Source organism: Fulmarus glacialis, unplaced genomic scaffold, assembly GCF_000690835.1.
Source record: "Fulmarus glacialis isolate BGI_N327 unplaced genomic scaffold, ASM69083v1 scaffold6569, whole genome shotgun sequence".
NCBI lineage: Eukaryota > Metazoa > Chordata > Aves > Procellariiformes > Procellariidae > Fulmarus > Fulmarus glacialis.
Window position 1 is genome coordinate 57,123 of NW_009235103.1, and position 16,159 is coordinate 73,281.

Here is a 16,159-nt window from a genome sequence, read left to right on the forward strand (position 1 = left end):
ACAAGCAACACAGCAGAGAGGCCCTAGATATCACCCTACTTAGACACGTACTAGCATCTCATGCAGAAATCTCACCTGGAAGATTAGTACTCATTAACTCCCATCAGTAGATCAAACAGTGCCCAAGGAGAGCAAACAAAGGGTACATGGCAAGCAGGAATACAGGAGAACAGGAGCTGCCAGATGCTTATTACCAGTCTCCGATTTAGAAGATGCAGGTAAAGAATGGGCTAACAGATTCCCAAGAGAACCTCACAGCATGGTACGTACCAGCTACGGTCAAAACAGCATGACAGAAAAGACACATAAGGAGTAGAACAACAGTGGAAGAAAAGAGTCCAAAACCCAATTTTTAAAGTATAAAGCTAATAAAAACAGGGAAGACTCCAAACACCGATACTCCATGGGAAGCAACGGCACAGAAAGCAGTCAGATGGGCCAGGGATGGGATTAGCACAGCCAACATGCGAGCCATTAAGCAACGTGCCATTTTTATTTTGGACTACTGTCTTAATCTGGACCCAAAAAGTAGAATTCTCTCTACCCTGTCCTGCCTAATCCAGCCACTTGGAAATAATCCACTGTAGAGATCAGAAAAGAAAAAATAATCCACTGTAGAGATGAGAAAATCAAAAATAATCCACTGTAGAGATCAGAAAAGAGAGGAGACTGCTCCCTTTCAGGCCAGAGCAAGGGCAGGGCTGGGCACACAGAATTCCTGGTCAGTGCCCAGGGCCTCAGACACAAGGAGGGCAGGGGGAGCACACGTACATAGAGCAGATGGAATGAACACATTAAGGTAAAACCAGCATGTGGATTATGATCTCTTAAACAACTCGCATCCCCCAGGAAGTATCTTTGCCTTGCTCAGTTCAAACCAGTCTGCATCGAATAGGCAGTCAGGTAAAATACAGGCCCACAGTCACGGCAAGTCAGCAGGAGAGCCAGAACACAACCTGAATTTCCCCTCTTCCAGGTCTGTCTCCTCCCTGCTATTGCTGGAGCAAGGGGAACACATGCAGGCTTTCTGCTCTGTACCAGCTGAGATCAGAGCCGCGACAGAAGTGTTTATTGCAAAACTGCAGACTGTTCCTTGCCAAAACTGAACAGATTTTATAAAATGGAACCAAAAAAAAAAAAAAAGCCTTTGAAATGGTCACGGTGATTGCCAGCAAAAACGTGCCTGGACTGTTACTTTATTCATCTCACTGTGCTCCAGATTTTCACTTTGTTTTTCTAATCAGAGTTCAAATCTGCTTAATGCAAATTGCGCACAATGGAGAAGGGAATGGCTTCAGGCAAGATGCTTCCCAGATGCCTGCCTGTGAACTCTGAATTGAACTCCCCGGCATGAGAACAAGCACGGCAACCTCACAGGAATGAGTCTTTTACCTCGGAGAAAGCAATCTGACCCTGCCTCTCAGCCCAAGGCACATGTCTAGGGCAGGATTCAGAGCACCGAACCAGAGATTGCCTTGCACAGAGGACCCGTTCCCCTCTCTTCACAGTGAAAGACGATAATGGATTAGAAGAGCCTGGAGAAAACTACCTGCTGACTCCAGAAAAAAACCCCACTAAAACCAGCTCACTTCGGTTTACAACACAGATTTTTATCAGTTCATTGAGAAGTTGGGCATAAGCCAGGCTTTCATACCATTCCATAGGCCTTCTAATGAATTAGTAAAGTCTGGACCATAAAATTTACCTCAAAAATAAACCTTTTTCCTGAAGACATAGTATTTGGATGACACAAGACTACAGACTCCACATAGCTAAGAACCGTACGTTTATTTGCAAAAGAGACTTTTTTTCTGCATTGAAGGCCAACTTCTTGCGCCTTCATTCTCTGTTAACACAGGGAAAGATCACGTTTATAGATCTTATGAACACTTGCTAAGCACAGACCGCAGGTGCCTCCCAATTAAGCTGGTGATATTCCAGTCACTGCTGCTGATGAGACCATGACCGAAGAGGGACCATAACAGCCCACGGCAAACTCAGTGATGAAACAGCCGAAGATTGGTGTGAATGAGAGTTATCCCCAGCTCATTGCAAGCTTCGATCACAACCTCGTCGGCAGCCGAGCCAGATGGGGCAGCGATGAACTGTACTCCGCTCTGAACAAAGACAGAGATAAGTGGAAGGATTAGAGGATGGAAAACCAAAATCCCCCTGAAAAGGAGCTGGCAGCCCCAGTCCTTCATCCACATCCCACTAGACTAAGCGCTGAGCAAACAAAGGCTTCCGTTGCCCAAAGCCATTCACAGGGGAGTTCCTCATGTGAGAAGTCAGTTCTCTCCACAGCTCAGAAATAAGTCTAAAATGGTTCCTCTGGAAGCAATAGGCCTTGTCTTGATATTCTTAAACAGTTTAATAAACTTTAATCCTCTATTCATCCCAAGTCAACAAACTGAGCAATGGCTGGATAATTACTATCCATGTGAGACCAGTAACCACGATAAACATCCTTCCCAGGATGCACTCTTCTAGCCAGCAGTGCAGAGCAGACATTCCTCAGCAGTCTGCACAAATTCATGTCTGAGCAGATATTTCCTTGGAGTCACCCTGACATCCTGGCCCCATCACGACCTTACCCGTTTAGCTCTGTCGACGTTATCCCTAAAAGGGAAGAAGGCATCGGAGCTGAGAGAGACAGCAGTCAGCTTGGCAATCCACTGCTTCTTCTCTGCTTCCGTTAACTGCGCAGGCACCTCTTCAAACATCGCCTGCCATTTCACCAGGTCTTCACCCTGCGAGAACAAAAAGAGCCAGCTCAGCCCCAAAGCAGGGGCAGCACATAAGGGTGCGTGATGATGGCGCTCCTCTGACACCCAGCTCAGCTGTGCTTTCTGCTCCCGCAGCTCTGTTGCTGGGAGCTTCGTACCAGGGATTTTAAAATCCCAAGAGGTGGTGGGAACACATTACCACCATCAGCACTTTTTGCATCCTTTTAATGCCCTTCCTTCCCCCTCCTCACCCCAGAGCCTGAGGGATTCCTCCTCCCCCACCTTTAATTCCAAGATGCTCTACTTGGCCTGCCTGCAGTATGCCGCTCTGTGTAAATGCCGGCACACGCAAACAGGATCTGGTAGATGACTTAACACATGACGAACAGCAGCTTGGTTTATGATTCACCTTCTGAAACAGCAACCGCTCCAGTTCTTACCCCCTTAAACAAGCAGCTGCTCACAGAGATGATTCACAAGGTCCCCAGTCCAGCTCTTGGCTTTCGATACTTAAAAAGGACATACTATTTTCTTTCTCACTATTGCTTGTGACAGGGAGGTCAGAGGGATTCTGAGAATCCAAAGTGCCACACAAGCAAACAGCGCCGTGCGAGAAGGGAAGGGCAGCTGCCCTGACAGGGCAGCAAGGGTTGAAACATTAACTGTAGCTTTAACCCTTCCTTACTGCTGGGGGGAACTCCCAGGTGAAACCAAGCTGCACACCAAAGCGCAGGGCAGGTTCCAGCACCTGGGGCGGTGGGTGCAGTATCAGAGGGGCGAATTGGGACACTTTGCCACTGGGCCATTAAATGACCTTGGGGAAGTCACCATCCTGGGCCCCGGCCACTTGATCACCCAGCTCTTTGGGATCAGCTGTTATTGACACCCAGGCACAAAGCTCAAGCCAGGCTTAAGTTCTACATAAAGACCAAAACCTGCAAGTGCACCCATCACCTCTGGCCCTGACAGTTGGAAAGCCAGCATGGAGGCTTCTTGTAGAGAACGGACATTTCAAGCCATAGTCAAAACACCCAAATCCTGGTATCTACAGCTTCCTGTTAGCGGGCTACAGGCCTTCAGAGGCACCAAGGGAACTCCGTGACTCACGTGGAGTTAAAGGTGGCCGGCATCTGTTGTCCTAACAGAGATCACTACCTTTATAAAGGCTGACCAGTTCCAAAAGTGGCGACCAACTACGCCCCCTCTTGCCTGAAGTCCTTACAAATTTAACACTTCGTCCTTTGTAAGGACTTGCCTGAGTCCTTACAGACGTCCCCTCAGCATGGAGCCAGCACAGAAACAGCTCAGTACAGGCAGAAGGTAGAAATGGCAAGGACATCATTTTATGCCAGAGGAAACAGTCTGACCAGCTCTGAAGTGAGCAATGAAAGGACTTGGTTTTTCTGGGCCTGGAAGAAGAACTGAGGTGGCGGAGAAAAGGCCCAGGTATCAGGAAGTCTTGCCACGTCCTATCACCCACAGCTGATATTTCAAGCAGTAGTTCCAGCTTTGTTTCGCAGAAGCTGGACTCTCCAGGGAAACCTTTCAGCCAGCCCTTACCTCACCAATGGTCCCAGTGACATACTGATCAATGGCGTTGGAGATCTCTGCTCTCTTCACACCCGCTTTGAACTTCATGGAGAGCACGCGTGGGTGGTGCCGGAGCCACCAGTTGTTTGCCTTGTCACCAGCCAGACGCGTGCAGTGGATCCGGGATTGCTGGCCGGCTCCAATACCTATGACCTGAAGCGTATAGATACAAAGCACAATCACACCTTGCTGCACAGAGATCACAATCAGAGCTGCATTCCAGCCAAGCAATTAGGAAAGACCTCCCACAAATTAGCTGCCTCTCACTGAAGCAGAGAAAGAGCGTAGGTAATTAGCAAGGAAAACTTTGAAAATACCTGCAACCCCAATCCTGTAAACTGGTTACAGGGACAGCTCTCGGCACTGCTAACTTCCGTGGCTCCGCTGAGCTGACAGTCACCCTGAGGACACTACATTCTTTCATCCTTCTAAATAACATAGCCCCAGTCATCCAAGTCAAACCATTAACCTCAGGAGAGCGATACAATTATGGCTTTTGTTTAAGGCAAAACAAAATCCTGTCGGTTGTAGAAACAAATGTGACTGCTAAGAGATGGTAGGCTGCCTACCTGTTCTTGGAAAGGGCACTTTGGTTAGAGGATTAAAGTCTGAGCCCGGGTCACCCAAACACCATAATCTTTCCTGGTGGGCCAGGCTTACACAGCTTAAACAGATCAACTGTGATGTGTGGTGGATTACAGGGCAGTTTGTCTGTCAAGACTGATAAGAAAGTAAATCCACTGCTCAATCAGGAAGGCTGGCCAGTAGGACCATTACATTGCATGAATTATCAAGGCCCTGGAGCTACCAACACATTTCCCACTCTGCCATCTGCCAGAGAGTCCAGGATTTTAAAAATAGCTGCTGCTAACCTTATTTAATAGCACTTGTGCTTGATATCAAACAGACCTAGGGCTTCCAGAAGCAAAATCCAAAAGGAGATTTTTTCCTCACGGAAGCTTCTATGAAAATAAGGTATTTGCTCAGTTTCCATTTGCTTTTTTCACACCACTTTCTTTGGAGGTCTCACCAGACAAATTCAACCTCTGTCAATTTTTTCAGGTACGCTATAGATTAAAATATGTAGAGACTCTTTGGAGTCTGGTGGTCAGGGAACTCTGCAAGCCATTTGTCACAGTTCAATGCACAATGCAAACAAGCTCTTGCATCCCGTCTGGGCTGGTGCAAACTCTCATTGAAGACAAAGGCAACTCTTAGGTGCTGACACCACTGAAAACTGAATGTGGCTGGAGACATCTGGGTTACCGGACCCTGGCAGAACAACCCCTGCAGATATGGTCTCCTTGCAGTCACAACTGGCAAGTGCAAGGGACTGAGCTGAGGTCTCTTGGGCTCCAGACTGTCTGCTGTCCCTCAGCTTTGCCTCTACCATGACAGTATGCCAGGCACACAAAGGCTAGACCTAGCCACCACGGCTGTCAAACTCAGGCTGGTTAACTTTTCTCCATGGCTTTCAGAGCTGCGGCTCCTGCTTTCCAAAGAGACCTCCTGCCATTTCAAACCAGAGATCTGATGGAAAACAAGTCTCTCTCCCATAATTTCTTCCCCTTATGAAGCCACAGCTGAACAGTTCACCAGACTGTTCCCATGGGGGACTGCTCCAGGGACACTGTGTTGAGGCTAGCGGTTCTGGCCAATGCCTCAGAGTTTCCGGCTCGGACTGAAACAGATGGTAAAGCTGTAAGTCAAAGGCAGCCCTCAAAGGAATGAATCATTTGTCTTCTCATTCATCAAGACGCAGTGACTTCACCTCTTACCAGAACCATAAAACAAGCTGCTGGATACTGTTCCCCCAAGGAGCAAATGAAAGACTTGGGCTGCTATCTAATATCATCTGCTCAGCTATAACTGAAGTCATCAGTGCTTAATAAACCCACAAGGATATTAGTATTATCATAAATACTAAATAAATGCAAAGTTTCTCATGGCTTAGTGACACCTTCCCCCCCACAAACATTCCTGATGTCCAACTGCTGCTCTCACATCCACCCTGTTTAACCTGCAGGGGACCCCGCATTTCAAGGGAGCTCAAAGCCAGCTGCGCATAGGTATATCGTCTCTTCCACAGAGGCTTCTCCTCTCTCCCTGGACAAAGGAGAGGACTTCAAATAGTCATACACTGCACGCCGTTAACTGTCACCCAGCCCTTAAGAGCAGACCTAGCAAGCCAGGCTAGGCTAAGGCAGAAATTTTTAGCTGGGGATGCAGATGGTAGAGAGTACTGGACAGGCTGCTGGTAGCCGGGGCCAAAATACCATGAAACATTCCCAAGTTTCTAAAAAAATGTGATGTCATGTGCCAGAAGCGCAATGTCCTCTCTGCCCTTTCCCAGCCAGAATGGTGCCTCATCTTCATCACATACTTGTGAGCTGCGGCCCTGCACGCCAGTGGTGGAACTGGCTAGTCTGCTGCAAGCCCTGGCCTTCAGCCAGCAAGGGCAATGGTACTGGAGAAAGTTTCCAGACCAGTGCAGCCCCAAACACACACGGCTCCTTCACGGGCACACATTAGAAATCAAGCTCTCCTACCTGTCAGCACCCAAGCACCCTTCTCAAAAAGAGCGTTTTCCTTTTCTCTATGAGCTACTCAAAATATTTTCCATTTTTTGTGACCTAAATTTTGTCAAAAGATGCATAACTGAACTTTGGCTCGTATTCAACAACTCCGAAACGGCAGGAACTTTGTACTTCAGTTAAACAAAGCAATGTATCCTGTAAACTCTTCATGGGCATTCCCAAATCTGCAGAGATATTATCTGCAACACATGGAACTGTTTTCATAACGGCTTAACAGGCAAGAGAATATAAATGCTGCTTCTCTGTGCCTCCTTCTGATGAGCCCACATTGTTCTAGAAGGAAGTTCACAGTTACAGCCTGGGAAGAACGTGCTGGTAAGATGCACTTCACTGGAAAATGGTGATCCAGGGAAAGCAAAATCCTTTTTTGTAGAAAAACGTGTTTTGATGCAACATTGCTGGGGAAGATTTCTTCAGTCTAGCCTGGAATTTCTGGTCTAAAGAGGAGAAACCAGAAGGTTGAGCTTCTGCTTAATGCAAACTATAGACTTGTACCTGAATCTCTCTTCACACTGGCCTGTCTGAATGTACCTATTCGTCACCTTTTTCACTTCATGTGAAGTGAAAATCCTTCTTCCTACACCTCATTCTCCCTTCCTCAAATGTTGGCTTCCTCCCATACGAAAACACAGCTGAAACCTCAAAATCCTCCACAAAGGAATCCTTCCCCCTCTATTTGCTGCCTATTTTCTACACAAAAATTAATTATGTTTCTTTCAGAGTTTAATCTCCTAGGAATCAAAAAGTGCTTAAGCAGAGCCTGTTAAGTGTGAGGAGTGAAAGGAGACAGCAATACAGGGTGAGTAGAAAAAACACCTAATAAAAAAAACTTGAGTGAAAATTGAGAACTACTTGACCAAAACACTTTGGCTCACAGGAGAGCCAAACATGCCCCATAGCTGGAATACTGTGCAAAAGCACAGAGTAGATGAGATGAATAATGCCCAAAGGATCCTTGCAGAATGATCCAGATTGGCCTGGATTTATTCAGATTTACCCTGAATAATGAGTGAAAACAGAAACCCTACATACATTTGGAATTATAAAAATCAAATAAAGGACTTCACAATTGGGAAGACAAACAATGAAGTTACGGGCAAATGTCTGCACCATCAGTGGGAAACAGTAAGGTAAATTAACAGGTTTGTTTTATCCTACTGTGCAGAGAATAAAGAAAGAGAGTAATTTTAAATTTCTAATTTAAAACATGACAGTAATGATGGTATCATTAAAGAAAGTGTAAATCAACATGTTACAGACTGGCTTCACTGGTGCTGAAAGTCAGACAAAACAAGTGAAAGTGTTTATTGCAATTAGTGGCAGCTGGCTTCCTGTAAATTAAGTGACACTCAAGTCCATAAATGCTTCCTCCCACTCTATGCTTTCCTAGAACTTACTAACACAAGCACCAGCCCTTGCTGGAGTGGCCCAATCCACTCACGAACCCAACGAAGCCAAGCTGCCAAAAACGTTCTGGATGTCTGACACACAAGAGTTCTGCTAGGCAACAGGGACGCTGTGAGGCTGAAATAATCCCTGGAAAACCAAAAGCAATGGAACTGAAAGAAAGCTGGACTTCCCAGGCTTGGCTCATGTAACACAAACCAAGACAGATCCTGGAAAAGCATTTTAAGTGTAACAATCTGGAAGTTACTTCCCATCCCTGGTTCTTGGTTTGTGCTATTTTTTGGTTTGCACCCAAATATTCCTGTACGCATCTGAGGTTATGCCTTGGTAGGTGATATGACCAGAGTTAGTTCTGCACGGCACCACCAAGAAGGATCTGAGCTAATCACTATCTTACTAAGACTGGTTTTCAGTGGATCTTATTTCCTTACCCATCTGTACCTTAAGAACAATGGTCTCAATACTTAACAGTCTCAGGAAGCTTTTAGAGGTTTTAAAACCAGAAGAGAGCTCCTATCCAAGCTCCTCCATGACTACCTATAGCACGCCACACTGCTGTTTCTACATTTGGACTGTACTGAGACTCTTAAGGAAGACATTAAGCTTTGATTTGAAGAACCCAACACAGATTCATCGCCTCCTTGAGTAAATGATCTTTACTGCTGATGATTTTTACTGTTAAAAAAGTCACTTGTTTCTTAATGCAGTTTACAGACCTCTGATCTTGGCCTTCCCTGTCACATAGACAACAAACCAATACAAAGCACATTTATATTTGATTAAAATATATGCCTGCAAATATGCAAAACATTACCGAAGCCAGGCTAGTTAAATCCCTGCCTGCCCGCACTGCTTTTCACTCCTCCCTCATGCCTTCTCCCTTCCATATGGTACATGCATTACCACACACATTTCAGAAACATCTGCAGCACCACGTTAAGTCCAGACTTGCAAAAGCACTGGGGAAACTGCTGCTGTAATAAGGGAAAAGGAGCAAAGATAGTGATGCCTTTGTTCTGCGGCTACAAGAACTAACACTCTTGAGTACGGAGAACCATTTAAAAGCAAGAAAAAACCCCAAAGCTGAATAAAACAAAAATGCCAGATCTCCAGAGACATGTTTTCAAGAACCATACAGCACATGACCTCAGAAAGTACTGTGAGACAGTGCTGCGATATTTTCAGGCTGTAACAACAATCTGACAAATGCAGATGAGTACCAATGCAAAAAGGACAGCATTGCAGTTAGTTCGTACCTGTAGGGTACACTGATCCATTTTGCTGATTTACGATGTACCAAAGCTCAAGATCAAAAACATTCTTTGTCTTTTTCTTTTGTATTTTTCTTAAATAATCCAGGCCTATGGAAAAGTTACTACAGAGAGCAGAGGACCAGCTAAACAGCAGCATTATGAGAATGAGCCGCTGGGCAAAAATACAATTTTTAATACATTTACAACAACTTTTCAATAACTGATTTAAGACGAATACCTAGTGATAATGTGGAAAGAACGGATTTTTTTAAAATTCAAGATTCATATCAACTACACATTTGATAATGCCCCTGTAAATCCCAACATCCATCATAAGCTTTTAAAAAAAATCAGGGAGAATGCCCCAAAGGGAAAAAAAGAAAGCACATCACATCTTTCTTATATAAAAATAATGAAGATAAAACTAAGAACCATTTGGACAGTCAGAATCCAGCTGTGAAAACTACTGTCATTTCCTAAGGCTCTATACAGACTACAACATATGTACATGCCCTCAAAAAAGGATATAAAAGGAGAGAGTAGCTAGAAAAAAATGACTAAAGGCCAAACTTGCAGAACCACATAAGAGCTTTTCCAACCCTATCACTGAAAGGGCCAGCCCTGTCATTATAATGAAAAAATTTACACTGAGGTTTTGAAGCAGCCTCTTGAGAAACACAGGTTTAGCTACTGTTCTGCATGGCACTGTCGAGGGTAGCTCGTCTGTACCTGTTTAATAGCTTCCTGGATACTAAATGATTTTAAAACTCAAGCCTCATAAAAGCACTCTCGGACCAGCTTGACTGTGAAAGCACGCTCCACAGAGCTGTCTGATTTGGTTACCTGCCCATCCTTGGCGTAGCAAACCGAATTAGACTGGGTGTATTTGACAGCGATGCTGGCAACAATCAGGTCTCGGACAGCAGACTCAGGCAGCTGAAACAAAACGCCATTGTCAATGGCCCATCCTAAGAACCATGACTAGCCAACTGGCTAGATCTGCAAACCCCCAAAGCCATCACAAGGACCGTATCATAGAGAGGGAAAACAAGGTAACTAAAAACATCCCGTTTTGTTCAATTACCAGCAAATTTTGTGTAGATTAAAAACTATAACTGATTGATTTGGCAGCTAATCTCGTAGCTTGTAGGGATAAGACTCAATCTTACCAAGTCAAGAGGGCTCTATCACTGGCCCTAAGCCTGCAAAGTCTTCTGTATTTGCTCACTGTCATCAGATGTGCTCGCAGGCAAAAAGCTAAGCACATGCTTAAGTACACACAGGACCACAACAACAAAAATAGCTCCCAATATCTGCATTAAGTATTATTTTTAAGTCCATTCCATTACTAATTTATTAAAATGATTTTTATTACCTCCATGTCTGAACTTGCTTCTGAGCCCATGACTAATCACGTGCTCATTAACATCTGGTTTTTAGTAAGAACAAGATCAGAGACAAAGAAATAACTAGTAACTTTCTAATGATGTGAACTCTAAATGATGAGCAGTATCAGCAGGGCCAGAGTTTATACCACACACTGTACACAAAAGGGAGAAATAAACAGTGAGTCAGAATGAGATCACAATGGATCCTTAGCACATGGCTGTCTCACTATAAGAAAATACACAAGGTAGCTTCTTATTTATAAGAAATACAAATATTTTGGTAGTCGGAGATAAAGGGCAAGGTCCAACTCTTCTTATTTATGCAAGGAATCAAAACAAAGGCAAACTACCCTGATTTACCCAAGTATATTTGGTCCAGAAAGTCTGCTGCATTGTTTTGTTGAAAGCCAGTTAAATCTCATTAAAATATTTTAAGAGCTCTTAAAATAGAACAGTGATGACTTCCTTGATGAAAGCACACCAGTTCGTGCCACCAATCTTTAAGCTCATTTATCTTCTGACACTTACGCTTTTATTCTTTGTAACAATGTTCTTGAACAATGACCGGTCGATGACTGCATTGTTCCTCTTCTGCATGAGATGCAGTCCATAGAGGGTTCGAATCTCATTGTCATCTGGCTCATAATGGGGATCCATCTAAAAGCCAAAGGATAGGCCAATAAAACATTCTTAAAGCTCTTCAAAGCCAACGTCCAGTAATAGCTTAGGTTAAAACACATCATCTAAAGAATCCAAAAGCAGTGAACTGTTTATAGAAAGCAATGTCAAATCATCAGAAGTCAGAATTAACTGGAGCAGCAAGGTCTCAACAGCACGAAGTGACACTTACAGGGTGAAGAGAAGTAACACGGTATAGATGCTTATATACAAATGTCCATGTTGTGAGCCACAAAAATATACAAAGTCTTCTAGTCTTTCACAGAAAGGGAAAAACATTCACACACAGAGAGTCTTCCAGCCTTCCACAGAAAGGTAGAAATATTTTGAGTTGCTTCATACACGCATCAAGGTACAACTCCCAACCCTCTTTGACATTAAATAGTGACTGCGATTATTTCCAGAGATGCACTCTCTTGGGGCACATCTCCAAACAAGAATGCAGCACAGTTAATTTACACCAGTGTAAGGGGTAAAGTTAAACAGAACTGTTAAACTGCATTCAGGTCTACCCATGCATGGGCTTATTTAGAAATTTGGTAGCCCCCGTTCAGGTTATTGAGACATGAGGTAAACCGGATTAAGGCTACCAGCTCGAAACAGGAGCGTGCACACGCTTTATCCATTTAAATTTGTTCAAATCAACTTTCCTTAGCATCCCTCTGCAAACAGGCCCTGAAGATACGGGCTTAACCAATACGACCTCATCCTTGCAAAGCTAATTGAATTCAGGAGGTCATCAGCTGCCAAGACTGTCTGCAATTCCATTCCTTCTTGTCTGAAGCTCCTGAGCCATCTTCTACCTCTCTCCTGGTTGTAACACTACAATTGCAACTTCAGCTAAGCTTTGGATTTTCTTTCTGTAATGTTATAGTAAAGTTCTCTGCTCATTTGTATTTCAGAGTCAGGCAGAAATAGGACCCGTTTGGCTGCTCTGACAGCATTATGTAATCTGTTAGTCGTGTTCACCAAAACTGGATGATTTTGAAGTCCCAACAATCACTGCAGGAACTAGGAAGGCAACCTGACACTGACTTGACCACACTATAGTAATATTCCTTGACAAGCATCCTGGTTGCAATATGTAAAGGTGCATCATCCCAAATCCAAACTCTGCCTGTGCTATCTTCATCACTGACTGTACTAAGGACTGCTCTACCACATGCCCAGACAAGGCTTCCCTCACTCATATACTACCCATGCTTCTCACTGCCAAGACTCACAACATCATTGAGGCCCTATATCTTAGATACAAAGAATTCAGGGAGGAAACAAATTCAGCAAAAGCGAGAGGAAAGCTGGCCAAGAGTGGAAAGAGAGCACAGAAATTCTCTTTCTTTGAAGTTCTCTTGCTGGTTCATAGATTTAATTACTTTAAATCCACATCACTTTGAAAGCCAAGGAAGGTAGTATAAAAATACTCCCCTCTAGGACTACAGGCTAACCGTGACCACAACACTGCTAGTGGAATTCCAGCTCATAGAGGAATCCCCAAAGACCCAGAGGAAACACTTTCATGCACTGTAGGGGGGCCTGGATCAGCCCCCCAGCTGTTTGGACACTAACATCTGTGAAAAGCAGGTACATAAAAGCAGCAGAGGGTCATAGTGGAGCAGGAGTACAAACCTGGAGGACACAGTAACCACCATTCTTCTTCTTGGCAAGGATTTTGAGAGCTTCTTCCTCATAGCCAGGAGCTACCACACCATCAGATACCTGCAACACACAGATTTCAGCTTCCATGTGAAAAAAAAAGAGAAGCTAATAGTGAAAACTCCACCTGCCATTTCCAGAAAGGCATTGAAGGCACACCTCTTGGAGTCTGTACCATACAATACCAAAAGCAACATTACAATATTGGTTTCAGTCCCAGAAACAGCAGAGCACTATAAGCTCTTAGCAGGAGTTAGTAAAAAATACCCCACCAACACTTCAAGCAGAATGGAACTAATAACTAATATTCCCCTCCCGGGGGAAACAGCTCATGCACGACATCCCCACTTTTCTCAGCCCTAACAGTAAACATGACTTAAAAAAAAAAAAAAAAAAATCCTTATTTCAACAGTGACACTCCTGATGAGACAAAAATGTTGGCAAAAGAGCTGTTAACAGCATTGAAACTGAGAAGAGTTTACATTCATCAGAGCCATGAAGTGATACACACCTTTCACATTCTTATCCTACAGCATGGGTGGCGTGGGTTTTTTTTGTTTTTAATGTTATCCTCACCAACCAGTCAAACGTGCTCTTTCATTTGTTTGAAAAGAAGTCTCCAATGTACAAGACAGCCCTTTGCATTGTGCCCTCCCCCTCTCAAAAAAATTGTAACCAAATATAATGGGATGAACGTGTTTGGTAAAGCATTAAATCCCAGTTGTTTGACTCTATATTTGAACTAGCAACTTGTGCAATGCAGTCAGCTATGGAGTTAACGTTGAATCCAGCAAAGTTAAAAGTGCAGCCTGGAAAGTGGCTGAGCCTACACATAACTTGTATCAACTGGCAGGTAGCAACCTAAATCCACATTCCTGCCTCAAGCAAGAGGCTGGCCATCAGCTCTCCGGTCCTCTATTGTTCCGATGACAGCTGTTCAACCAGATACTTGTGACAGCGTAATCAGGGTTCATTTCTGGAGGCCTGCTCGGAGGCAGAGGTTTGCAATCATCTCTTGGAAAGCAGCATTTCAAGCACTGCTATTTCACAGGCTCTCCCACACAACCAGGTTTTAACTGGTAGGAGGAAAAAATGCATCAGAAGACAGGTGTAAATTCTGCACTCTGGATACCGAATTACACAAATGGACCAATAAATAGTCTTCAGTAAAATGGGTCAAATTCAAAGAGAATGACTGTTAAAAACCAATGACTCCATCTACTGTGATTCTCCTTTTTACACTAGAATAATTTGCTGCTGTTTAACTAACCTCTCTGGAAATAATCTTGGCAGTAGCCGCATCGCAGATATCAGACAGGGCAATGAAGTCACCAAAAGAAGACATCCGATCAGCACCTGCAAAATTATATGTTTTAAGTAATTTAACCAACTACGGCATAATACAAAGAAAAGCCTTTGCTCCTACAATCCAGTCAATTTCCATGAGAGCTAATAACACAGCAAAAAAAATAGGCCATGTAAGAGCAACAAGGATGAAAAATCCTACCTCAAACACATGCACCTTTAAATATTCCCATAGTTCAGATATTCTTCCTTCTTCACCGCATTTGTCAAAGCTCTAACTCTGTAATGACTACCTCCATTACCACAAGCAGCTCTGCTGTAGCCATGGTGGCAAGAGGACAAGGAGAGGCAAGGATCGTACAGAAAGATTTTAGATGGGAGACAGTTGGAAAAAGAGGAATGCTTTTAGATGCCTATGCTCCCACCTGGCTTTTCCTGCAAGAAACCAGACCCAGAAACGTAGCCAAGAGCAACTTGTTCTTTACAATAAATATTCTCTGGATTTAATGGCATAGCTAAGATGAACAATTAATGGCACTCAGCTCCTATCACAGATGCTCCACTACTTAGCAAGGTCAATTCTTCTGTCCCTGCCATTCTAAAGGTTTGTTTTTCTACCAATCATGCAACGGTTTTCCGTCAGCAGTGTTCAAAGTGGTGAAAAATGAACCCAAGCCAGCGTGCCCCTCATCAAGTAAGTTTGCTTTGTTTTCTATAATCTGTGCAGATTTTCTAGGAATGCCATGGAAAATGAGAGAATCGGCAAAGTATCTCAGCTAAGCAGAAGCAGCTATTTTTATTTACTTAAAAATACCACCCACCAAATACCAGGCAGAAACATTTCTACTCAAGTTCCAGAGCACCCCATATACAGTGGAAGGCCGAGCGTGCTACCAGCACAGCTATTTGTTTATCCATCCTTTAGCCAAAACTCCACAGATTTGTGTGTGTGTGTATATGTATACACATACACACACTCTCTCTTAAATTAAAAAATACAAGTCTTCTATACACATCAAGGAACAGAATCCAAAATGTTTAATTTAGTCTCTTAGAAACAATATGCAAGGTCTGCTCACTTGAAGAGCAATTTTTGAGAGGCAGTCAATTCATTTAGTCAGTCAGTCAGATCCTTATGGAGAAAAAAACCCTACAGAGGAGTAATGCGGTGCAAAGGGAAGAGCCTGCAAAGCGCTAAGCATGCTGCTCAGGTCCCGAGAATTAAGCTCAGCTCTTTGGACATGCTAGTTTATTCCTGGGCTTCTCACCTCTGCTTCGTGCGTATGCAGACGCTAAGGGCGTTAAGGTCTTGTGGAAGTCATGCACCATGCAGACTTGCGCCTCCTCTTCGCTGAGAGGTATTCCAACAGCAGCACCTAGTGGGAAATACAAGCCAGGGCACTCAAACCAGAACCTCTCGCTAGTCCCTGCCCCTGGGACCTCCCCAAACTGCCAGGGTAAGGGACACAGGTACACCACTGGCAGGGCCTGCCAAAAGTCATAGTCCATTCAAAGAGAAAAGCATGGCAACAAGGAGCCACCCACCTGCAGGACTGACATGT

General features: G+C 44.1%; 1 protein-coding gene across 1 annotated transcript in view; it reads right to left on the reverse strand.

Moving 5' to 3' along the window:
• Positions 1-1,767: 1,767 nt before the first annotated feature.
• Positions 1,768-16,159, reverse strand: part of ATIC (5-aminoimidazole-4-carboxamide ribonucleotide formyltransferase/IMP cyclohydrolase) — a gene marked incomplete at its 5' end in the record, with an annotated part of 23,584 nt that continues 9,192 nt past the window's right edge. Inside the window, 9 exons of the mRNA XM_009585879.1 lie at positions 1,768-2,117; positions 2,595-2,750; positions 4,287-4,469; positions 10,417-10,509; positions 11,490-11,618; positions 13,266-13,355; positions 14,563-14,648; positions 15,866-15,973; positions 16,143-16,159. The exon at positions 16,143-16,159 is cut by the window's right edge and continues 91 nt beyond it. Of these exons, the coding sequence (XP_009584174.1) occupies positions 1,998-2,117; positions 2,595-2,750; positions 4,287-4,469; positions 10,417-10,509; positions 11,490-11,618; positions 13,266-13,355; positions 14,563-14,648; positions 15,866-15,973; positions 16,143-16,159 (982 nt within the window). The remainder of the gene's footprint in view (positions 2,118-2,594; positions 2,751-4,286; positions 4,470-10,416; positions 10,510-11,489; positions 11,619-13,265; positions 13,356-14,562; positions 14,649-15,865; positions 15,974-16,142) is intronic.